Genomic DNA, 12,925 nt, shown 5'->3' on the forward strand with positions numbered 1-12,925 from the left:
CTAAAACTTCAAAAGGAAAAGCCTGAAAGTCGAAAAATCAATATTTGCATCAATTCCAATTGCAAATACTCGGATCAGATAACCTGCAGTCAGGCCACAATTGAAGCTACTCCTAGTAACGCTACTTTAGAAAGAAGTTCCTCAACACTTGGCGGGCTAAAACAATGGCTGTGTAATACCAGGCTGACAGCTGTAGCAGTTTTACACATACACTTAAGCTATTGAAATTGACACTGAAATGATAATAGAACGATTTGCGAAAATAGGAAAGCGCAAAATTGAGTTTGCAACTTAAATAATTATAATGGAAGTTCTGAATAACTTGTTAAATGAATTCCATCCTTAAATCGAAAAACGTTGTAAGTAAGAAATATGTATTAATAATATACCTACATTCATTACAAAAAAACCTAGAGTGCTTATATGTAATCAGGTTCAATAGCTGTTGGCCATACCCTGCAAGAACAGTGACTATCATTTGACAAATCATTTGAGTGGCAAGACTGATAGAGATTTCTGTCACTGGCTACCTACAAGTTTCTATCAAATTCTAAAGGGCAGTGTGAAAAATCTGATGTAAACATTTGGGTACATGTGATCTTCCGTCTTTCTCAGACTTATGGCATTATTTAGTTGTCTCTTTTTAACCAAAGCAAAATTTGTAAATGTGTTAGTAAGGTAAATGAGAATGTGTTAGTTTCCATCACACAATTCTTGTAGGGTACGAACCTCAAACTCAGATTTATTAGATCAATTCGTGTTCTAGAGAAAACCGATTTTCAGGATCCAAAAATCTCAGTATAGCGGCATACAAAGCAAATATGGGCCGAAAAACGATAAGTTTTCAAAATTTGGAGAAAAAAATTATTATTTTTTTTGATCTAGTAAAACTGAGTATGCACACTCTAAGTTTTTCTAAAATTTCACTTTGTTCCCCAGTGTTATATTATTTTTATATTACCAGTTGAATTCTTGTAGGTCGTATGGATTGAACTTTGAGGGGTCACTCATCGGTGAAATTTGTTAAGCGTCTTCTTTATTTAACCTTATTTGACAAGTTGATCCCAATCGCCGCTACCGCACCCAAATTCTCTATCCGGCACTGATGTGAACGAAGCGGAATAGAGATTGAAAAGTCAGTACAAATCAGCACAAATTTCCAAAAAAAAAAATAAGGATATTTGCGTGCTGAATTAGTAATTGAAAATTTTCAGTACAGTTAGTGAAGATTTAGTACTGTCCTTCCTAAATCAGTACGACTGGCAACCGTATATTTACTATACTCAGTAGGTTGTGAAAGGACCAGTGATAGGGTCATCTGTCAGGGAATCTTCATTGACACTAAAAATCTTGGGTTCTAGGCTATTGTAGTGCTTTTTTGGGGCAAAGCTGGCTGTCATCAAGTGCTGCTCAAATGTGTGGCAACGAAATTTAATTCCACCGTTTACTCTAGTATTTTGAGTATTATCGTGCCGCGGAGATTCAATAATTGGGCAAGTGTGAACAACCGAATTGTTTATAATTATTTGTGGTATAACAATGGGTGTTTTTGTTGCGTTCTGGGCAACCATACGACCTTAGCCAACGTAAGCTTCTTCAGCTATATGCATATATAAGATTAAATACAGTTTAGATGCGAAAGCGCCGGAATCGTAGTGGGTCAATACCCACCCCCCAGTGCAGTGTTTGAAAAATCCAAAGTGCAGAAGCGCAAGTACGCACGGGTATAAATAGAAAAAAGCAATGCCTCCATTATAATATTTTTATGCTTATCGCATATTTGGTTGAACTCATATATAGTTGCTTCTAAGTACTATATATAAGAATGTACATAGCTATGTAAAATGCAAGCGCATCATTATCGGCAAATTAAGCAAAGATTCATTAGAATCCCGCTGTATGTAAATCATTAAGTATTATTATTATTATTTGTTGTTGTAATTAAAATTATAGAAAAACATTTAAGCACAAGCTACCGGGGCTATCCGATTAGTTCTAAAATTAAATAATCAGATTAAGTGATATATTTTAATCTGCTTCAGTCATATAGTATTGCTTGGTCCACTCGGTTGTGCGAGTCGCTAGAAATTTACAGCCCGTTACAAATATGCATCTCAAAGCGCGTATACAAGTACTACTGAACTTCATATTAATATTCGGAATAAAATCTTGTTCGAGTCAAAACAGTGAACTGGAAGATACTTTCGACTGCAACTGTGATCTCGAAATAGACATTATTAAACACTTCAGCGCCCAATTGGAATCACTGCAACAACTTGTGAATCAAAGTCAGGCACAAATTTTGAAGCTGCAAGCTGAGCAAAAGAGGTTATGTGCTGTGTGATACCGTTGTCCACACTGTAGTTCCGAAATTTACAAATTTTAAAATTCTTCTTCCTTGCAAAATAGTCCAAGCCGACCCACCAATTGCATGGAGGCAGCCGCTGGTTCACGTAAAAGTGGCATATATACCATTAAATCTCAGCTATTTGGGGATGAGCCATTTATGGTATGGTGTGATGAGGATACGGACTTTGGCGGTTGGATTGTCATCCAGCGACGCCTAAGTGCGGAAGTGGATTTCTATCGAGATTGGCAACAATATAAGCAAGGATTTGGGGAATTGTCGGGCAATTATTGGATTGGTTTGGATAAATTGCACGATCTAACCGCGAGCTGTGAGCAAGAGTTGTATATAAAAATGGAAGCATCCAATGGCACAAAGTACTATGCAAAATATGATTTATTCGTCATTGGTAGCGAAGAGGAAGATTATGTTTTGCGAACCCTTGGTAATTACACAGGAAATGCTCGAGACTGTTTAAGGTATCATGAAGGCAGTAAGTTCTCAACATTCGATCGCGATAATGCTGGTAATTGCGCGGAAAATTTTAGAGGAGCTTGGTGGTACAAACAGTGTTACCAGAGGTGAATTCAAGTATATGTTGCAAATTTACGAATACATTTATAAATATTTTCATGCGTATTTCAAACTTTTTTTTATAGCAACTTGAATGGAAACTATTATCAAAAACAGAAAAACGGCGATGCTATAACGTGGATTGGCATACATAGGTATGAGTCACTAAAGTTTGCGCAAATGATGATACGCCCAACAGAGAGATGTATGGTGCGGCTGTCGATGAAACATTTCTCACCTTAAGAAGAACAACATAAACATAGAAATAAACCGACTTTATTAAGTTTTTTTGAATAAATTTGCACTTACATACATAGATACATAAGCAAATTGGGACCTTTTGTAATAAAAATTATGGACGAAAATGAAGTTTTCTCGATTAGTTATAGATTGACGCTTACGTAATATACTAGTATTTGGCAGAGTTTCTCCTCTGATTTGTGGCGTGCGCCTTAATGTTGTTACTCAAAAGGGGAGGGACCTAGAGTTTTACGTTCATTATCTATATACATAAAAGTGGTGTGAAAAATGTATAGTAATTCATAAATTGAGAATGGGACCCTCCGGAAAGTGGGGAAATTGGAAAATTTGAAAATTTATTTTTTTGTATGGAATTTTTTGTGCAATTCCTTCTGAATGGCTTTCGAATGGAGAAATATAAAATTCCAAGTGGAAAATTCAGAAAAATCCGGAAGAATCCGGAAGAATTGTTTTTTTCGACGAAATTTTGTATTTTATCGCATGATAGGATGATTTTAGACGATCTAAAGGTGGAAAATTCGTTGTGAAGCTGGGAAAGTTTTGGAACAAATTTCTCTTGTGTTTCATAACCGATTAGAATTTTTGCTGCTTTTTTGGAAAGGTGTCCAGAAGGAGGAGTGCACAAAGTGAAAGGTTCTATCACTTTTTGTTTCATTGCTAGAGCTTCTCAAATATTGCAAATAACGCGATTTTTGGGCACTTTCACCACATGTTTCTTAAAATCAGGAGCTGATGGAAACTTTATACTTGTGGATTCGTAATCAGCACAAAAAGTTCAAAAAAAAAGCTTTAACATTTGCCTCATCAATATCGGTGTTGCCCTGTGTTACCTACACTAATGATATAAAAAGAAGTTCCTTCTTTTTAAAAGAGGTGACCTCGAGAACAGCTGTACCGATTTTTTTGAATTTTTGGTCACCTACTGCAGAATTTCAGTATATTAAAGGAGCGTGGCATTACCCCTACATATCGAATTTTTCATACCGTATATTTCTGGAAGTATTTGCGGTAGCGTCCTGGAAATTGTTACGGAGATTTTGGGGCTACTGGAAAAGGGACGTGATGCTTTCCAAACATATTGAAACTTTTATCTATCTGTATATATATGTACTTTGCAAACCATTTTTTCAGAGTATTCTGCATTGTAAAGGAATTTTAAATAATTCGATAAGATTTAATTAGAGATTTTGCCGAATTTTCTAAAATGAAATAAATTACGCACACTTCCATTCTTTTACGAAATTTCGGAGGAAAATCTGTGAAGCAACGAAAATAATACTGCTATGTGACGAACATCTTTCAGAATTTTTCCAGAATTTTCTTTATTTTTCGTACAGAAATTTCTTTACGAGTTCGTGTCAACCACCTCATATAATTTTCTTTGAAAAAATCGTTACAGAAATGAGATACTCCTAACGATTTCCTTAAGATTTCGGGAACTTTGGTTTGCAGGGCATATACACCCGGAATACAGTGTTTTTTTCTATTTCATAATACATTTTTTGTTAATTTTCTATAGAAATATAGTTTATTATCGATCAAATGGCACCTAATCATCTATATCATTTTATCTATAATATTTATTTTAATTTTTATTCCTCTATCTTCATCTTTACTTTTATCGATATCCTCATTCTCATCCTTTTCTTTATATTTATCTTTGTTTTTACTTTTGTGTTTATCATTTTCTTCATCTACATATTCCCCTTCACTTAAGTAAAGTGTTTAAATTTACCTTGGTCTTCATTTTCTCCTTTATCTTTACGCATCTTTGTTTTTGTTTTTATTTTGACCTTTGCCTTTATCCTTTTCTTACTCTATGTACGTACTCACCTTCACTTTCATTCTTGTATTGGTCGTTTTCTGAGTGTTATTCTTTAACCTTTTATTAGCAAGTTTTTGTTAAATTAATACCATATGCATACACTCAAGAAGCATTTGTTTCAGCCCTAACCAATTCCGTTGCATCATTTCCGTTGCATCATTTCCGTTGTACCATTTCCGCGTGCAATTTCCGCTGAATTTGCCAATTTACTCCCAACCATCCAACCGCCGCTAAAGAAGTTTCACTTCAAAAACCAATTTCCTTCAAGGCATCTGTACATTCAAAACAAAATATCGAGTTTCACGCAGTACCAAAATTATCATCTCTAATTTCAACGAACCAAATATTACGGGAAAACAAAAGACTTAAGGTACAAACCTGTCCCATTCCAATTTCAATGTATGCATGCATGCACAATTGCTATCTATTATTGCAGTCTTTTAGCCGATTGGAAAATAACCCAACTGCCAACATAATGAAGATGCAATTTGTTAATTGCATACAGCTACAACAACATACAACAACAGCAATAGCCTTGAAATAATTTATTTACGGTTGCAACAATTTTCTCGTAAAAGGTGTTAAGTAAATAGTATTTTAAGCAGCAGGCAGAGTATGCAACATAGCAATTATAATAGGGAGGATATATAAAACAAAACACACAAAAACAATAAGGTAAAAACCGCACACAAAGTGGGAACAATGCCACTCACATACACATTTACATATGTACATAAATCTAGCTGAGATTGTAATATACAAAAACAATGCAGATTCATGATTCATTGCAGTCGCTAAAGCATCAAACGTATTTCTGCATTTCACACACTTGTCGAACAACAACAACAACAGCAGCAGCAACTTCATACAGCACGCTGCATATGTGCATATGTGTGCTTCATGCTCCATACTCCATGCATATTAAGCCTTGCACAACAAGTGAACAATTGAAAGGTGTTGACAATGCAATTACCCGAAAATTTCAGTTGTTGTTTACAACCAGTAATTTGAAAAGTAAATACTTGTACGTGCAACAAGTGGCCACTGTGTAAAACGTTTTATTTTTATTTTTTGATTTTTGTTTTGTTGATTGTTTAAAATTTTAAGGAGCAGTATTGCATGTTTTTGTGTAGGCGTTCGAAGGGCTTTGATTGTGGAGCTCGTAGCATGTAGTTGATCTTTAGTTAGCTCTGTGATTTGATGATAGCTTTGAGTGTAGTTTCTTAATTATGTATGCAGTCAATAGATATGTATGTATTTTAAAACAATTGCTTTCATTCCAAAATGATGAAATTTACTCGTGCAAACTGGATTAAGTAGTAAAATTTAGAAACAAAGGCACCTTTACGAACAATTTGCTTATAGTCTCGAGACTAATATATTATTATTTTATTAAATTAAATTTAAATTTTAAACATGTGGCAGCCCTTTTTACAAATTTATTCGATGTAAAGTCTTAACTTGTTTTGATAGATATCAATATTGGAATATTTCATTCAACCGGTAAATTTTAATTATTTTTACTTTTTTGTTTGTTTCTGTCTGTAGAGGGTTCCTAAAGAACAAATTTGAGAAATGGTGTTGCCAAATATCTAAAATATCAAAAAAAAAATTTGTTTTTAAATAAGCCGCAATAATGCTAGTTACCTGATGTATACAAAAATTTAATATCTATGAAAAAAAAATTTGACAGGGTTGCCATCTTTCGAAAATAATCTTTTTACAAAAAAATTAAAAAAATGTGTTATCGCATAACTCAAGAGCGTCTCAACGGATGTGCTTCGTTTCTATTTCGTTTTGTTTGCTTCTGTCTGCAGGAGTTCTGTAAATTTATAAAAAAAATATAAATATGCCAGATATATGAAATAAAAAAATGTTAATTTTAATGAGCTGCAATAATGATATTTCACTGAGACTGTATAACGAAATTTAATATAGAAAAATAAATTGGATCTCTATCAATTGGATCTCTATCAATTGGAACAATTCGAAATGCATTATTAAATTACTATAACTAGTTCTTAAGCTCTTCTGTATTATAGGCAGCAAGAAATTGTTTTCCATTTGACTAAAATAAATAAATAAGTAAATAAAAAATAGGGCCAAAAACGGCAATGAGCCATGCCGAAAACGTTACCCTTTCTTTTATTTTTATGTTTATCCATGTCCTTATCCTAATGCCTATCACTATCTTTGTTATCCTTATCCTTATATTTATCACTATCCTTAGCCTTATCCATAACCTTATCCTTATTTGTATCCTTAACCTTATACTTATCCTTATCCTTCTCCATATCCTATATGTTTATGCTTATCCCTACCCTTAGCCTTCTCCATAACCTTATCCTTATTCTTATTCGTATCCTTAACCTTATCTGTATTCCTTATTTTGTCCTTATCCTTATCCGTATCCTTATCCTTATCTTGATCCTTATATTTATCCATATCTTTATCCTTATTATTATAATTTAAAATCTTCTAACTTAGCTGCATCCGTCAATTGTTAAGCAATATGCCAACACCACCATCACAAATCAACTCAACATTTGACACCCGTAATAGCTGTCACTTACGCCACCAACGCAGTGATTTGGTTGAAAACTTGACAACATCAGCAATAGCAAACAAGTTGCCGCCAACAGCGCAGCTCCGCGTAGCCATCCAAAATAACATGGCACCTCGTTACTGCTTCATGTATGCATATATGTATGTACGTATAGGCAAATCGTATGTTAGGATTTTTATCAGTCAGTCAGTCAGACAGGCAGCCAGCCAGCCAGCCAGAAAAGAGTGTCGTGATTTGTTGAAAGTCCTACATATGTAATTTTAACAATTTTTTCGCACAAGCTTACCTTTATGCGACTAGCCGCTAGCAAGAAGAAAATGAAACCCCAAGTAAAGCCCAAGATAGCGGTGCATTCACCCAGAGACACACATCAACATGCTGCCCATACGATTACCGATGTACATATGTATGTAAGCCCATAACTGTGCTTAGTAGGCTCATCCGCCGTATAGCGAATAAAAGTTTTTGTTTTTTCTTTCTTTCGCTGCCATTAAAGCCGCAAGGTTCATTGGCCTATAATATGCAACTAACATTGTTTTTTTTTGTTTTACTTAAACAAAAAAATATCATCAAAGAGTAGCGATTAGCACATCGCATGGCAACCACATAACTTAAGCAAAGTAGCAGGAGTTGAGGCAAGCGGCATACGCGCGGCAACACCTTCGCCCATGCCAAGTTGTACTGACAGTGGCAGTGGCAGTGGCAGCGTTTCTCGGCCATCCCGGCAATAAAAGCGAAAATGGCCTTCCAATCTGCATATTTTGCTTTTATTTTTCTCTCTTTGTGTGTGCGCCTGTGTGTGTATCTATTGTGGAAGAACAGCTAGCGTCAAACAAAACTTCTGTTGCAGGCGATGCCTTTTGCAACGAAAAGTGAAAAACCGCTGCTGCATAATTTATAGTTTCACATTTTAATTTTAATTGCAGGAAGTTACGTTTTTTAGTGGTAAATCTTAAGCCTTTATGGAAAAACATGATCTTAACGAGAGGAGAAGTAAAATCAAGCCATTAGTAAAATAGAAAATATAAAAAATAGTCCATAAGAAAATTGAAATGACTACTTTTTTATTGTTTTTTAAATATTGTGAGGTAATGAAAACGTAAACGACTGAGGCGCTTGTATACTATATGCATCTACAAGCCATGCCAGCCAGAATGAAATGAACGACTGAGTCGCCATTTTGTTTGACTTTTTCTGATAAGCTCTGATATGACCCACTTGTAAGGTTGGGCTCATAGCTTAGTCTTTAAAATAAGTAAGTAAGGCCAGACTCATTTAAGAAAATGAATAGTTTATAGAAGGAAATATTTATAATGTAACTGGTAACTGCATGTTAGTCTGGCGAAGGCCGTACAGCTGCAGAGGAAATTCTATCACAGCTTTCCATTATTAAGTTGAAAATTTTGGTGACAATTTTTCGAATTTTCCTAAATTTTGTAAACACTTTGAATCAGTAATTTATATGCCATTTGATGCAGAATGAATTATTTATGCTTCTGTTAAAAATTAACAAAATAAATAAATTATTACGAAAACCACTGCAAATATTAAAAACAAAAACACTGTACGGATACGTATTCTGGTGAGTGTATGTAATGTATATTTGTTCCATTTAGAGCAGGGGTGGGGCGCAAGAAAAGTGATGTACCATTGCCGCGTTTTGCTTTTATTTTATCAAGTTGTTTTTTTGTTTTTTTTTTTATTTGTTTTTAAGATGCTCTACATACTACGAGTACTTATCTACAACAATAAAATATGACGCTAAAATCCATGCACTATCTCAAAAACAGTATTGCAAAACACTATGGACTTCCTATACCGCAGAAATTTCCAAGAAAATTTAATGAATAAATAAAACTCTTCCGCATTGCCTGCCAAAGTTGCTGTAATGCAAAACAAACAAAATCAGCAGCAGCTTGCGAATGTTAAATTTGAACAGCTAATTACTGACAACGAAAAAATGCAGCAAAGAAGCGTTGGCAGCCAGTAGCAGCAGCAACTCAATACATACACAAATAATAAATACAATAACCGATAAGTATACCAAAACCATAAAAAAGAATGACAACATACAAAAAAAAACATCAAAGCAATACCTGTAAGCTTGCGATGCGATAAGTAAGAGGCCTATGAAGAAATCAGTGCCTTTTGTGTGTGTCGCTAATTGCAACCAGTAAAATGTTACAAAAGGCTAGCTGGCCATACCCTGCAAGGAAACTCGGAGCTAGTGAACCGAGTTTCTAGCTCCGTACTAGACTTTTATCAGCAAAAACGAACCCGTCCGATAGTAATTAGATGACCACCAGTTAAAAAGCAGCGAAATATCGAACTTTTACAAGGCCATTTTATTTAATTTTTTAAAACCATTTAGGCTAGCTAACGGTGAAGAGTTGCTGCTAAGTCCACTTTTTCTAAAATTTTGAGTTTTTTTGCAAGAAGCTAGAACAATTAGAAATGTATAGTGCATGTGCTGTGGGGGGCTGTTTTACTTTAAATAGATACTTGTTTGGCGGCTTTTTCGTTACAATATGCTTTCATGCTATACTTCACAGCTGCTTTATCATAGTTCGGTAATACAAAAAAAAAAAAAAAATTAAATTTTTATAAACATTTCAACGTGTTGGAACAGGGCGGCAAAGCGCTCCGAAAATCGATACGGTTCGGTTCAGTGGTTCGAACCACTTAGAAAAAACTTGTACCGGTGCAAGAACCGGTTCATGGTTATCTCTGAACCGCGGTTCGGTTCGGTTCGAATGGTTCAATTTTTTAAACAATAAAACCCAAATTCATAAAAAATAAAAATATGCTTTCTAAATCGAAAAATTTTATGAAATTCAAAATGGATAGTTTAAATATTTATATCTCAGCGAGGAATTACCGGAATTAAAAATTAAATACTAAAAAGATTTTTTACATGAGAAACAGTCAAACAGTTTGCGCCAATATCCGAAAAAATGTATTCTCAATTATCCAAGTTTTCGAAATTTATCAAAAAGGTCACCTTCACACTTTAAAGTTAGAATATCTCGTAAACCTTGCATGTTGAAGTACTTCCGGCTCAGCAAAATAATCGTTCCCCAAGGTGTGTCAGTCTACAGTTCACTATACGTGGACAGTCACAAAGAATATGACCCGAGGTTTCCTCTACCGGCCAACAAAACCTGCAGTCCGTCTCTAAAGAAAGCGCCATTTTAATCAGTTGCAGTTCCCTGTCAGGTAGCCTGTATGAGTTCTAAAACCTTCCCGGCTGAATTCAAGCAGTCTGTTTCATTTTCCTTGGTCCTTAGTCATCCTTTCGTTGCTTTCAAACTTTTCATGCTTCAGACTTCGATAGCAAAGATTTCCGCCTAGAATATGATTGGGTATGAGCCCACTGACAGACTTTTCTGGAATCTTGGTCCAAGCACCAAGACCTGACCCAATGCTCCCGTCATCCATTTTCGATCCATCGGTATACGGTATCGGTAGTTTGTATTAAATTATATAAATTATTATCGGAGTAAACTCTGTTAAGGTTTCAACAAGTCGAAGGTCTAATCGAGTAAACAAACACTACATACTTAGAATTTTTAATTGACGCTAAAAAATTTTGCGTTCTCAACTTCGTAGGCCAACTCACGGAGTTCCCATCTAACAAATTTTAAATAGTTTATGTAGGTTTTATTTTGAATCGAACCAAACCATATTTTGGAGTGGTTTTCCGTTCGGTTCTGATATTACAAAACAAAAACAGTTCCATTCGTGAAAACACAGTCCTTTGAAAATAAATTAAAATATGCTATCATGACAAAGGTTCTGTTTGAAAAAATTATGCCACTTTTTCGTCTGTCGATTTTAGAACTAATTCGGAACTATCGAAAAAGGAATGCAGCGCGCGACAATTGACGCTTCGTAGGACATCGCAATGTTAAATTCGCCAGTTGCGAAGCAGTTCGGCACTAGCGCGTTTCCTCACAGGGTAGTGCCGGTAATCAAGGCACACGGTCAATGCTGAAGGCTTTCCATTTTATATAGATGGGTATATTACATACAAATATTGCTGGCGACAATGCTATCGGCGTTTTGCTTGAATGCTTCGCGATTAGTGGGTGCCTGCGATACAGAAAATAGCAACGCAACGGCAGCGGCTAACATCGCAGGTAATTAACTTACTTCTCCAAAAAAAAAAAAACGGAATACTTATTGTTTAAGTAGTTGTTGCTGTTAACAGTGATATTGAAAGTGAAAGAGTCTGCGCTGAAGAGAGGAGGATAAATATTCCCTACTTTACTTACACAAGCAAGTAAGCGACAATTTGTAGCTTAAATACTGTGTCGCCTACTTACGTAAGTAATTATGTAATGCTGAGGTGGGTGTTACCTTATTTCTCCGATATGATAATAAATCGAAGTGTGAATATTGCAATTTTAATACTTTGATTGACATTGCGCTCAGTTAAGGATTCCTAAAAGTAAAATGTGGAGAATCGAGTTATATATGTAAAGCAGCTTCTTCTTATTTGGTGCTGTAACCGCCTAAGCGATTTTTGACGAGTTCAACAAAGCAAGCCAGTCGTTTCTCTTCTGTGCCAATTGACGCCAATTGTAAATTCCAGGTGAAGCCGCTCCCTTCCCCGCTTGGTCTTACCAATATCGGATTCCGAATTGAACACTTTCAGAGCTGGAGTGTCGGTGTCCATTCGAATGACATGGCCAAGCCAACGTAGCCGTCGCCAATAAGTAAATGCCCGTAAATTCTGCGCAAAATCTCTCTCTTCTGCGTCACACACCAGCACGGGTATGATGAGTGACTTATAGAGTGTGGTTTTTGTACGTCGAGAGGGAACTTTACTCCCGAATTGCCTACTCAGTCTAAAGTAGCACTTGTTGGCAAGAGTGATTACGCGTTGAATTTGGATGCTAACATTATTATCGGTGTTAATGCTGGTTCCCAAGTAAACAAAATTCTCTACTTTGCATTTAGTTCGAAGTTGTTCTGCTTCTCTCCCGCAAATATCTGGCGCATGAATTTCTGCTTAAAAAATGTCTGCCCATAGGTGTCGATTTTTTGAAATTTGGCCCAATTAAGGACTGAATCGAACATAATTTGTAAGTTTTGAAAATGCCCATGAGATAGCTGTCAAGAAATACTAATTTTTTTCGACGGCAATGCTTCCTTCAAAGCGTTAAAGTTTATTCCCAATTTGAACTTTCCCGTTAAAGCATACAGTTTTGGTGTAAAAACGGCGCAAACTTATTGTTGACAAATATCATGCAAATCCACAAAGGCCGCGGCATTTTATTGCAAAGGAATTAAAAATCGCGCGAAGTAGGGCTGAATCGGTACTGAACCGATATTTGGACGGTCCAGCGCT

The 12,925-nt window shown here is 35.6% G+C and overlaps 2 protein-coding genes across 2 annotated transcripts in view; one reads left to right on the forward strand and one right to left on the reverse strand.

Annotated features, from left to right (window-relative positions):
- The window catches only part of LOC118746960, a 463,693-nt gene that overhangs the window by 371,641 nt on the left and 79,127 nt on the right, over positions 1-12,925 (reverse strand). The gene's annotated exons all lie outside the window — the stretch shown is intronic.
- LOC118746924 (ryncolin-1-like) lies at positions 2,168-3,234 on the forward strand. Its single transcript, XM_036480911.1, has 2 exons — positions 2,168-2,928; positions 3,007-3,234. The coding sequence occupies exons 1-2, from the start codon at positions 2,432-2,434 to the stop codon at positions 3,161-3,163; spliced, it is 654 nt and encodes a 217-aa protein (XP_036336804.1). The 5' UTR covers positions 2,168-2,431; the 3' UTR covers positions 3,164-3,234.

The sequence above is a fragment of the Rhagoletis pomonella genome, unplaced genomic scaffold, assembly GCF_013731165.1.
Source record: "Rhagoletis pomonella isolate Grant_MI unplaced genomic scaffold, Rhpom_1.0 Rhpom_scaffold_00011, whole genome shotgun sequence".
Classification (NCBI taxonomy): Eukaryota; Metazoa; Arthropoda; class Insecta; order Diptera; family Tephritidae; genus Rhagoletis; species Rhagoletis pomonella.

Coding starts and splice junctions, on each gene's coding strand:
- LOC118746924 (XM_036480911.1), top strand. CDS start 2,432: ATGGAGGCAGCCGCTGGTTCACGTAAAAGTGGCATATATACCATTAAA. Junction 2,929..3,006: donor TACAAACAGTGTTACCAGAG/GTGAATTCAAGT, acceptor TTTTTTTTATAG/CAACTTGAATGGAAACTATT.